Source organism: Rhinolophus hipposideros, assembly GCF_964194185.1.
Source record: "Rhinolophus hipposideros genome assembly, chromosome: 9".
NCBI lineage: Eukaryota > Metazoa > Chordata > Mammalia > Chiroptera > Rhinolophidae > Rhinolophus > Rhinolophus hipposideros.
The window spans coordinates 13956738-13969525 of NC_138055.1; the positions used below are offsets into that span (position 1 = coordinate 13956738).

Genomic DNA, 12788 nt, shown 5'->3' on the forward strand with positions numbered 1-12788 from the left:
AGGAGACAATGAGACACCAGAGCTCGCTCTCGCAGCACATACTGTGGAAAGGCCATGTGAGGTCAGTGAGAAGATGGCCATTCAGAGCTAAGAAGGAAAAGAATCGTCACCAGAAACCAAACCTGTCAGCACCTTGATCTTGGACTTCAAATCTCCAGAACTGTGGTAAAATAAATTTCTGTTGTGTAAGCCCTCTAGTCTGTGGTATTCTGTGATGGCAGCGAGAACAGATTAAGACGAGGGGGAAAGTGCTGGAGAAGTCGGGCTCCCCTCAATGAGCTTCCTTTCTGTTTGGGGTCTTGGCCTTTCTGGTCCTGGTGTCTTGGCAACTCCACGCCCACAGTTCTGACTCCGCAGCTCACTGACTCTGCCAAAGCTCAGGTCAGGGTTGCAGCCTCATCGTGGCTTTGGTGTGGCTTTGTAACCTCTCATTCCTGTGCTACTTCTGACCTGGCAACGCCTTTAGGAAAAAAGTGCTTCAGGGGTGGTCTATAAAAGTTTACCATTACTGGAAATGGAAATCTAATTGGTAGTTTTTAAAACAAGGAATTTACAAATAACTTAAAATAAATAAAACTATAGCTAGTAAGGCTAACTTACCAATTCTGGCCTCTTTTTATTACAATATTTCTCAGAGTCAAATGTTATTCAAATGTAGTATAGTCTTTGAAATACCAACCTGACACAATTTTTTCCTCTCAGGATGTCTCAATTCAGAACCCATACTTTCTTAAATTTTTAACTTAGAGAACTGAGAATTTGCCAGAAGGCTAGAAAGGCAACACCCCTCCAAATGATCAGTGGCAGGTGAATACAAAAAACTGTCACATTTGGTAACTGAAAAATAGACTTGTGGATGAAACCCAAACAAAGCTCTGAGAGTCAGAAAGCCTGGTGTCAAAGCCTACGCTATTCCCCGGTCAGTGGTGTGGTGCTGGGGGAGTCACTTAGCCACTCTGCATCTTAGTTTCTTCAGCTGTATAAAGGGAATAATCATGCTTGTGAAGTGTTTCCAAATCTGCAGAGCAGAGTTCATTGACCTGGGAGCTCCCTCAGCACGGCCGAGGTTGATCCTTAGTGTTGATTGCGGGACAGTGGTGTGTGGCCAGCTGATGTCTCAGCCTCTCCTGCTGGGTTCTGAGCTCCTTCAGACACAGGCCATGTCCTGCTCTCTTTTAGTACCTGCTCTCACGTTAGTACAGAGCCTCACACATGGCAAGTACCGGATGATCAATGATGCGCTGTCCTCGTGTACCCAGCACACTGGTAGCTCTTCCCAAGCTGACCCTCTGGGTGCCACTGAAATGGCATGTCACACATTGCAGGGCAATTACCTCTTTGATGGAGGTGATACGTGGAGTTGTCACATAAACAGTCAAAATCACCCTAGGACACTCCTTAAATGGCCCACAGAGTACAGTACATGTTTTGTATATTCAATCGAGCACAGTAATCTTTAGGCACCCTCGATTTTGAGAACTATGGAGCCAGATGAAAGGAACAATAGGTATAACCGAAGATCTGGGCTTTCAAACCTCTCTGCCTCTGTAATGCCTCTCGAGTTCCTGAAATGACGAGACCCATGGTGATGGCTGAGGGAAGCCTGCTCAGCTGCAGTGTCCCTGTCATTCTGCTTTTACATGAAGAAAACCAACTGATGTCAACGTTGGGTTCTCAAGTCAATGATTAGCCTGTTTCATGGGACATCCCTCTTCTGGAGCGTTCTGGCACAGGGCAGCTTGCTCAAGACTTTGCAAAAGTCCCTGTTATGTTTAACGTGGTTACACCCAGTTTCTCAACCTTATTTGACACTGGAATTTGATACTTGTTTTTGCATAATTATTAATATTCTGTGAAACATGTTCAATGTGACAGACAAACTAGGAAGGCAACATTAGACTGTTCAAAGCTTTTCTTATTTTATAAACAATCCTTAGCACAAGTATTTATCTGGCTTCAGGGCAAGGCAAATAAGAACAAGTTAGAAGAAATGGGTGAAGAAGGCTGTCGGACTAAAAGAAAATGAACAGCTAGCATCCTGGCAGGAAGGGAAGGAACAGAAAAATTACAAAGCATCCATGGAATTATTTTCAGAGAGTCAACCAATATTATGGCCCGGCACAATCACGAAGTTCAAAACAGGAGCAGTTACGTCCGTAAGATAAGGTGACGTCCTTGGCAAACTTGCTTAAGATGGTAGGAATATGTTTATTATATTTCACCAAGCTTAAGATGAAAAAGTTTGCCTTTATACCAGGCAAGATTCCGTTGTTGAGAAAACTTACCCCCTCATGACACCCTTTTATCAGCCACGCTCTTGGCCTCACATGCTGCTCAGATCAGCCCCCTGACAAAGGCCGAGTCAACCAACTCAATCAGATTCTTCGTATCCTTTAACTTTCATAAGACTTTTGAGTTTTATTTAACCCCAAACACTCTTTTTGAGGAAGGTGTTTCCAATGAGTAAATTTCAAGATACCAGCACATAAGTAAGCTTCTTTATCTTTTAGGTCACGTCCATTGGTGAATCACATTCCGTGTAAGAACGAGGAGCTACATGACAGCCCATATTGCTGGCATCTTCCCCAAGGCCCGAGGCTCACTGATCACTGTTGTTTAGCCAGTCTTGTAGTGTATAAAAAGCCTCTCTATCATTTTGTATTTCCCCGAGAGAACATTCACAGGAATTATTCCCAAGAGCAGAAGTGGTCCTCGATCCCTCCTGTTTTCCACTACATCGATGTATCGATTGTTCTCTTTAAATAATCACCTTTCCGTCCTTACTCATTGTACTTGGAGAGTTTTAGCCTTGGGATAATGTTCATAGACTGCAGTTCCTGGAAGAGCAGCTTGCAGGCGTACGGGATGCGGAGGGAAGACACCTGGCAGGACGACTTGCAGTAATGGCACCTGAAACCCAAGTCAGCATGTGTTAGAGGGACAGCAGCCCAGAAGTGAAGGCCTACACGTGGGAGTGAGCATTCGCTACAAAATCCTATCATCATTCTATCAATTTGGTTTGCTATCCCTCGGCGTTCAGTCACATTTTCAAATATGGACACATGTGACTCCATACACGTGACTCCAAAGTAAAAAGAAGCATCCAAAAACAGCAAGACAAAACAAGACAAAACAAAACAAGTATCACTCCCCCGGTTTTAAAAGCATGCAATTTTAATCAGTTACTACCACACTTCTAGACCTCTCTTCTTAAAACACAAAACATCTGCCTATAGACTTGTTTTGAATAAGCCCCAGAAATCTGAACCACCTGCCAAGTTACTCAGAGTTAGACTTTTTCATTGTTGAAAGCATTTTAAGTAGATTCGGTCTCCGTGTGTTTGATAAGCACCTGCTACACTGTACCTTCTAGGCAAGGTGCCCCACAACCACCATGTGACTTCTGTCACTGAGACACCTGAAGTGTGAGGGGAAAGAGGGGATTTTCACATAGAAAGGTGGTGTCCAATTAAATGCTACGTAGTTTCCTAGGCCTCTCCAAGGTTGGTCATTTCTGTTAGTGTATGTCCAGTGTTCTGGCCCTTGTGCAGAACTAAGGAGGCTGTGCACGTGCATACGTTCCCATCTAATCCTTCCACAGCCCATGTCCCTAAGTAATACGCCCGCTACTCCAATTAGAATTTTCTTTCCTCGTCCTGCAGGAAGAGCCAGTGAACTGAACCTAGATCTTAATCGCTACAAATGAAGAAGGGTCTCAGGGAAGGGAACTATTCTCTCAGGTTTCAGATCAAAATAGGATCTCATCCTACACCTCAAGGGTCTGGGGCAGCTGGGACAAGAGGTAGCCAGTACAAATCCTAACACTTAACAGGTAGAAAACTAGGTCCTCGCAGTTAACAGGGAGAAAAGTGGGTGTAAGAAGAATAGCAACTGAGGCTTAAAAGATTCAGTGCTGACTGGGAAGTGGACAGAGATTCCTTAGTGAACAACAAAGGTCATTCTGGAGGGCAGTAAGACAATATGTGTAAACAATGTAAACGCACATATTAGTTAAGTAATCACAAAAGTGGCAAAGATACGTGCACAAGATGTTCGTGGTCACACTGTTTATAACAGCACAAAGCAGGATACTGATCTCATGTCCAACAGGCAATTAGTTCTGTAATTACAGAGCATTTGCACCGAAGAATGTTGTGCAGCCATTAAATGCGACGATGGAGACCCACATTTATTGAAATGTACAGGCATCCAGGACACACTGTGAGGTGAAAAAGCAGTTTGCTTTTTAAACAGAATGGTCCCAACGGGTCCTCAAATGGATTTCAGTTAATTCAGGAACCCCCCAAACTCGTATGTAACATGATTTTCTTGTATCTATTTGTATTCTTCTATTAGCAGAGTCCCAACAGGGTTCAAGATGTAAGAAAAAGAAAAAAAAAAAAAGCGTACAGAACTAGTGGCAAACAGAGCTGTCCCAAAAAGTCACTAAAATATTAATAGTGGTCAACTTTGGGGGGTGGGAATTAATGGTTTATATTTTTTCTTTATATTTTTTGTAACCTTGAGTATTTTATAAAGAGCAGGGATTGTTTTTGCAATCAGCGAAATAGAACTTTTATTATTTTAGAAAAGCACTAATTAAGGCTGAGAATGTGAAAGTGGTGGTGTGTAGATCCAAGTTCTTGAGGAGAAGGGAATGGGACACGGACGAGCCACCAAGGACCCATGCTTGGGTTCCTCCCAGGGGACTGCAGGGGCCTTAAACACTGGGGAGCATCTGATGACATCAACAGTAACAATATAAAAACGACAAATGGCTTTTTCCTAAAAGATGACCTAACGATCTCTTTCATGCATGATAGTTTAGGAATTATACTTTTAGTGTGCCTGGGTTGATCTAATTTATTCAGGAATCATGTTCATGTCTTAGTTAAATTGATGAAACGGGCTTAACTGAAACAGCTTCTTGCTGATTCTTCTGTCTAGTACTTTACCCTGTGACTTCAATCCAGCCTAATCTATCTAAAATTTCCATGTGTGCTGATTCATAACCCACAAGGCCCACTAATCCTCTCTATTATTAAATATTTCTCCATCATTTAAAATGTTTCAAGGCATATATGTACATCCATGCATATATATGAATATATATACATATATAAATAAAAACCTATAAATTACCTTACTCTGTATCTGAACAATTTCCAAAGGAAGAAACTTAACCAAACAACAATAAAGTAAATGGATTTTTCAGGGCAAAGCCAGCAAAAGAAAGAGGCTGTGGCTTCACATGAGAAATGACTGTCCAGTAAAATAGCATCTATGAGCTAATTATCTTAATAAGGCTTTTCTCCTCAGCAGTTTTCCTGCTGGCCCTCTCTTTTGTGACTTATGCCCTTGGTGTCTTCTGCAGAATAGTCTTGCTGTAAACATCCCCATAGCAATGCCTTACGAATGTGCAAATCAGTGACAAAAGGCCAGTTTCAAGGTTCCGAACCGCTCTAATTACTCAGTCTCCATTGTGCTGTTCATTAAAGGGCGACTTCCTCCAACGAGCGCCTGTGCTCCCTCCCACTCAACCCAGCACACACATCAGGTAACACGGGAAAACGACAGCATCATTAAGGTCCTCTGCCTGAAAGCAGCACACAGAGGCTGCCAGACTACCGGGCTGGAGGAGGATTTTTTTCTGTTGGCAACAAGGGTATAAGGAGGCCACTCAAAACCAGACCTATGGTATACCTGGTCTGTTTAATTACAGTCAAGACCCTTAAACCGAGTAACCTGATGTCGTGCTCTTCCAAAGGATCTCAAATACAATATACAGTGAACATATGAACATCAAAAATCAGGCACTGCCGTCAGATGGTCTCTAAATGGGACAGAAACGAAGCAGGACAGAAGAGAAGAATTTAACAGAATAACGTTGACATCAATTACTGCTTATGTTAGTTTCCCTGAGTATTCAGCAGAAGAGAAGGGAAGGTTTTCAAAGTGCAAGAGTGAATATGGTCTACTTCTTCTTCCTCTTTCTCTCATCACCCACCTCCTCCACCTTGGGGGAGGTGGCACAGGAGGGAATGTAGAGAGGATGGAGAAGAAAAGGAAACTCTTTTTGAAGTTTCATGATCCCTGTTGTTAATAAAGTGAGTCTTCTGCACCATCTTTTCAAAGTAAATTACTTCAAAATCCTTGTGCCAAATTTGAAGATTTAAGTATAGTAGAACTAGGTTCCAGGCACCTTCCTATTACACTTTCAAAAAATAATTGGCTAAAAGGTTTTGACATTTAACTAGCAAGGTACACACTTGTGTTCTAGGTCCACTCACTCTGACTCTAGATTTGCTTTATTCAACCAAGAAACTGGCAGATTAAGAAACAAGAAGTCAGGACTGTTTCTGGAAGGAGGCTTTGTGTGTGTTTGGGAGATCTCAGTGGGAAAAAGGTGGCCCACGTATCCCTCAAACTCCAGCAGTGAATGCCCATCTGGGCCTAACCCTCCTTTCTAGGGAAAGGGCTCCGGGAGGGCAGGTGAGGGGTGACGAGGGAGTCGCAGCTGTTTCCCTCCCTCAGCATCCACCTTAGACCTTGTTAGGCCTGGTCTCTGATGGGAACGTGAGGAGAGATGGGGCAACTACAGACCCTCCTGCCTACAGGTACCTCAGGGCTCTGGCTCATGACCAGCCTAGGCAGAGCAGTTCTTCTGTGGTAGAGGGGAACCATTTTGCAAGGCGGAAAGGTGCTCTAACTACACAAACAAAACATATGTAGCATTATCTTTTAAGCTGGACTTTACACAGAAATTGCACTCTGTCCTGAACTCTGCACAGAAATTGCAAACTTTACGAATGACATCATTGAGCTACTGGCCGTCTTCCATATGCAGGGGTAGTATCACTGCGCCATTATGTTTTCCTATGCGTCTCCCAGATCCCAAGCTAGAGAACCAGGAGGTTAAGAAGGTGGAATACAGTTAGAATGAACTAGAAGACAAGCTCCCTGTGAGCAGCCATCCACCACTGTATTTCTGGGGCCTGGAACAGTGTTTGCACTAAATGTTTGTTGAGGGAAAGACAGAGACAGGCACAATCTCTGCTGTCACGGAATTCACAGCCCCAGTGGAAAGCAGCTTGGACGCAGAGAGTACAGACGAGGGGTTGAGGTACAGGTGCTGGGCCTGGCTCAGTCACCAATTTGCTTTGAGACCTGGGCAACAGGCTCTTTGGGTCTCAGGTAAAACAAGGGCATTTGACACAATCTTCTCTAAAATATTTCTAGTTACAATATACTGTCATTTTAATATTTAACAATGACTCAGCTAGGATTTTTACAGGTGAATAGTGTCATAAAAGGTACTCGAGATAATGTTAAAAAGAGTTTCAAGTCCTTACTCCATGGGAATTTAAACTCCAGCAGCACAGAAAGCAGAACATTAGTTAGACAGAGTACCATGTACATACAGAATCCCCAATTCTAGGAAGGCACGGACGGGAAAGGGTGGAGAATATGTGGGTGTGACCCAGGGTCAGTTCTGGAGCTGTGATTTAAGAGGCAAGGGCTGAGGTATGAGAGACATACGGTGTCCACTTACCAGCCGGAATACCCCAGAAGTCCGCACTGCCCGCAGACATCAACCTCAAAGGCGTCACTTGAAATCATCAGTCGCTCTAGTAAAAGCATACTGGCTCCATAACCAATTAAACAGTCCCGTTCCATTTCTCCAAGACGCAAACCACCATCACGAGATCGACCTTCAGTGGGTTGCCTTTGAAACAAGTTAGACAAATGTGTTGTTATATTACACAAAGGGGGCCATCACAGACTGGCTAAGAGCACAAAGCTCCGGAGCACAGCTCACCTGGATTCAAATACTTATCAGACAGTGACCTTGAACGTGTTGCTCAGCCTCTCGGCCTCACTTGTTAAAAGTACATAAGGATATCTATCCCAAAGAGTCTTAAATGAGAAGCGATGTAATACTAGTGGTCGGCTACTATTTTTATCAAATAGAAATAATCAAGAATTATGTAACATTATGAAATAATAAGTTAATATATAAGCATATAAAATGCCCATGCTAGCATTACTATTATTACTATCACTGTCATTATTATTAGGATAGCATAGTTCTCAAGTCAGAGAAGAATGTCTTTTGAGTGTTTTCAGAGATGTCTCAGTTGTGTTATTTAAAAGCAGAAAAACTAAGCAGAACAGACCCAGGAAGAAACCCAGGTCCTCTAGTAGTATTGCCAGGACTTGATGGAGGAGTTTACTATTAAATAAGTTAACCATGAAAAGAAGGAAATAGATTTTTACAAAATTCAGAATAGATCAAGAATCGTCTAGAAAGACAGAGTGCCTGAATCCGATGGGAAGAGATTCCCCAGAGACTGGGAAAGCTCTGTGTCCCCCACTCAGGTCTTTCCTTCATGTCTGAAAATGCCCCGCTTCTCCCTGAGGGGGCACTTGAACGGGGAAGCTACTAGTCCCGTGAATGGTCTCCTTGTGGCTTACGTATCTGCTGGGCTTGAAAACACTTTCAAAGGTCCAGAATCCAGGACCCAGAGAGACAGGTAAAATTAGGGAATTCTGAAATAACTTAGGCAACCCACCCAGGTACTGATGACACCTATTATTGAGAGAGAGAGAGCGTGAGAGAGCACGAGAGCACAAGCTCCCTGGCTGGCTGATGGTGCAGTGACACTCCTTGGAGGCAGGGAGGGTGAGGTGGGTATAAAGCTCTTGTTTGCTTTATCCCATTGCATCTTTTAATCCTTGTTGTTGCTGCCAGTTTCCCAAAGAGTTAAGAAGGTAAACATGTATGCCAGCACATGCTGCAATTTCACTTATTATTGTAGATAGTTATAATGGGAAATCCACTGAAGTTGTATTTATTAAAAGAAAATCAACATATGAAAACCTCAGAAGTGTGTCTAAATGAACACACTGGAGTGGAAACTTCGTAACGGAGCACAACATGAACATGCATTTATCTGCTGGTAGAACCACCCAGGGGGAGGGGAAGGATCTGTCCACCTGTGGTCCCTGGACAAGCGAAGGTGGTCAGATCAGATGTGGGCAGAACCCCACACTTGGCTTTTAACCAACTGAGATAACTGACTACAGGCAGTCTTCATATGGAATACACAAAAGTAATACTAAAGTAATAACTTTTTTTATACAACAAAGCAAAAAATAGGAAGTAACTGCTTTGACATTTATATGACTCTGAAATAGTTTTTGGATGTTGTAAGCTGTTCCGGAGGGGACAGCATTTGGGGAGACGAAAAGCTAACCCAAATAGGGTCTCATTGCTGTTCAATTACTGTCTTGAGAATCTCAACTTCTCTTCCCTCTTCGGCAGTTTAAGCACACATATGTCTATCATTTCAACAGGCATGTGCATTTGCTCAGTTTTACATGGTGAAGGGATTGAGTCATCTACACCTCTCCTTTGGTTTGGAAAAAAAAAACAAAAAACACCCAAACACTAGCTGCTTCGTGCTCTGCTCCTGCCTCGTATTGTAACATCTACGCAGTGCTCAGTGAAAGTGGGCAAGGAACTGGATATTTATTGAGCATCTCCTATGGATTGGTGCAGTATACAGTCTATTATTCAAACATCTGACATTCGCCAGTGTGCTGTCAAGTGGGATATTGTCGTCTCCACTTCATACATGAGAAGAACTGAAGGTGAGAACTAAGTGATCTGCCCAAGGCTCATGGTAGTGCTACAAGGTGGAGATGAGTTCACATCCATGTCTATCTGACTCCCAGGCCTGGGTAACCCCCCGCCCCCGGCCCAGGCTTCCTCAACCTTGGCAACTGTGCCATACTGAGCTGGGTAATCCTTTGAGGTGGGGCTCTCCTGCTCACTGTAGGATGTTTACCAGCATCCAGAGCCGCCACCCACTAGATGCCAGTAGCTCCCTCCCTCCCCTCCAGTTATGACATCCTAAAATGTTTTCAGACATTGTCAAATGTCCCCTGGGAGGCAAAATTGCCCCTGGCTGAGAACCACTGCCCTAGACTATGCTATTCCAACTGGAAAATATAGTACAAAGAACATGTGAAACTTAAGTCTTTGTAATTCCCTTTCCCAGCACTATTCCCATTCATCAGCACAGACATTGGGCTGGGAACTGGTGAAGGGGCACGCGTCCTGGGGCTTATTCAAGGAAGCACGCAAGTACAGGTATCTTATGTTCCAACCAGAGATGTTTAAAAAATGACAGGTGTGGCTCAGGCTACCAAATAACGTATGGCTCTGTTTTCTGCGTATTGATATGTGTGTAGGTAGGTATGTGTACCGACCTTCTCACAGAAGAAATGTTTAAAACAGGGCCATGTTTGCACCCAGCAAATGTACCCAATAAATGATTCTGTTAGGAGACTACTGTCAAGACCTACGGTAGGTCTTGCGCCTATGAAGTGCTCTTTAATTGGCTGCTATTTTTTCGTGTTAATCAGACACAGGATTTTTGTGGATACTCAACACGCCACGTTTGACATCTCAGGGAAACAGAAACTTTGTTGAGTCTGCTTTTTCCTATATGCGGGAAATGCAAGGTAGATTTGACTGCATTATAAATTCTTTCTGTAAATGCTTCTCTCTTACCTGGTAAGGACAGCTCGTGGTCCCCGGGCCCGGGCATGCATCTTATCTAGCACCATGTGTTTCAGCTTCTGATAGTACACGGGGCCAAAATAGATGTACGCTTCCAAGGGCTCACTGAAAAAAAGGTCAGAGTTTTGGGTTAAGAAACTAAGTTGGGCCTTTTCTAGGACTCATCACTGGCAGGTCCTTATTTCTTTATGAGCAGGGTTCTCTGACTGAGTGGGAGAGAATGATTTTTCAGCCCGCAGTGAATGAAAAGGCTACATCTGGAAATATAAAAGTACCATGGATACATTAAAAGATACATTGTTTAATTAAGAAATAAAATTTTCAACAGGTTGTGGAACAGTGTATCCAGGACGGCCCCTTCTTAGGGCTACCCTCCTCAGGCCAGCATCCTTTCTCGCCTGGACTACCAAAGATAATCTAGTTGGTCTCCCTGCTTCCACTCTTATCCCTCAACTATCTGTTCTAACAAGTCAGAGCAATTCCTTCTAAAATGTAAATCATAGCAGGTCGTTCTTCTGCTCTACATTCCCAATGGTTTCCCATTACCAGAACCTGTATCATGCGTATTTGCATCACAGCCATATTTTCTACCACAATCTGGTTTCCTGCCCACCTCTGACTCATTTCCTATTCCCGTTCCCCATTGCTCTTTCTACTCCAGTAACACTAGCCTCTTCATTGCTTCTGAAATGTTAGCAAGCTTGTCTCAGGGCCTTTGCACTTACCGCTGCCTCTGCCTCAACATTCTTCCAGCAGGTATTCACATGGCTCTGGCAAACATGTCACCTCCTCAGAGAAACTTTCCCTGATCACCTTATCTAAAGGAGCCCTCCTCCCACCCCAGCACTGCCATGCCCACGCACCAGCTCAACTCTTACTTTTGTTTTATTTTCTTCAGAGCACTTATCACCACTTGGTATTATAGTATACATTTATTATTTCTCTGATTATTGCCTGTCTTCCCCACAAGAAGCACACTCTGATAAACAAGCACTCTGTCTCCTTTGTCACTGTGGCTCCAGCACTAATGACGCTGCCTGGTACGTAAGTGCTCACTAAATGTCTGTTATGGCTGGCTAAATGAATCTTAAGAAAAACTGTAGTAAGAGCTTAAAAACTGAGTGAATATTTCAGTGCTTTGACAGAAGAAACGTTTTTTCTTAATTTGGAGCAAGACTAGCCAGGCATTTGATGCCTTTAAATTTTTTTTTAATTGTCCCAGAACTTCCTTCCAAAAATGAAAGGCAACCTCTACCCATGTGCATTTACTCCATGACTTAATTCATACAACAATCCAGGGAGGGAGATACTGTCATCTCTATTTTTATGATGAAGACACAGGCACAGAGGGTCCAAGAGGTTAAATAAGAGCTGGTGAGTGATACAGTAGGATCCAAATCCAGTTCTCTCCCTGCCACACAGGCCAGTCTGCAACCACGTAAGTTTGGGCCACAGCACGATGTAAGAATGGAAAGAGCAAGGGAAGCGACATGAGAGAGAACAAAAGCATCCGCCCCTGCTTGCATGATATACCTTACAATGCTTCTAGCTTCATTTGAAGTGATCAGACATCTTGCTAGCTTAAGCACGACCAGATTCTTGGAAGACATAGAGTGGAGTGAAAGGCACAATGAATAGGGTGTCAGAAGGCCCTCTTCCTGTCCCAGCTCTGTGACATAGTAATTACGTGACCTCTTTATCTCAGTTTTCTTAGTTGTACACGGTGGTCAGACCAAGGTTCTTTCCAGCTCTGATAATGAATGAGTCTATTCCTCCCCAGTATGGTGGCTCATGGTAGAATTTATGGAAGTGTCACCATTCCACCATCAACTAAATAGAGCCTGACCAATTTTTTCTCATAGCGATCTGTGATCAAGAATGTGACAAGGGATGAAAGTTGGTGCGTGAATATGTTTGCAAGCCTTCGTACAACTTTCCAATGACAAGCTAAACTACTGTGTCTCAAACTTTGTCGCCAAGCTAAATGGGAAATAAATGAAAACACGGGCTGGCGGCCAGGGGGCAGTGACGCAGACATGGCCCGCAGCTGGCTACCGGAAGCAGAGCATACTCCATTCAAATCTTTCAGTGAAATTATGTTCAGAAGGTCCACCAAACTGATTCATTGGTGTTGCACTTCCTGCTCAACTGGTGCATTATTTCTAGACGAGAAACAAAGACTAAGATATCAGTTTAGCAA

At 43.4% G+C, this 12788-nt stretch overlaps 1 protein-coding gene across 1 annotated transcript in view; it reads right to left on the reverse strand.

Moving 5' to 3' along the window:
• Positions 1-1833: 1833 nt before the first annotated feature.
• The window catches only part of POLR3B (RNA polymerase III subunit B), a 115515-nt gene continuing 104560 nt past the window's right edge, over positions 1834-12788 (reverse strand). Inside the window, exons 26-28 of the mRNA XM_081060968.1 lie at positions 10580-10693; positions 7553-7726; positions 1834-2910 (exon numbers count right to left, since the gene is read on the reverse strand). Of these exons, the coding sequence (XP_080917094.1) occupies positions 2781-2910; positions 7553-7726; positions 10580-10693 (418 nt within the window). The 3' untranslated portion in view covers positions 1834-2780. The remainder of the gene's footprint in view (positions 2911-7552; positions 7727-10579; positions 10694-12788) is intronic.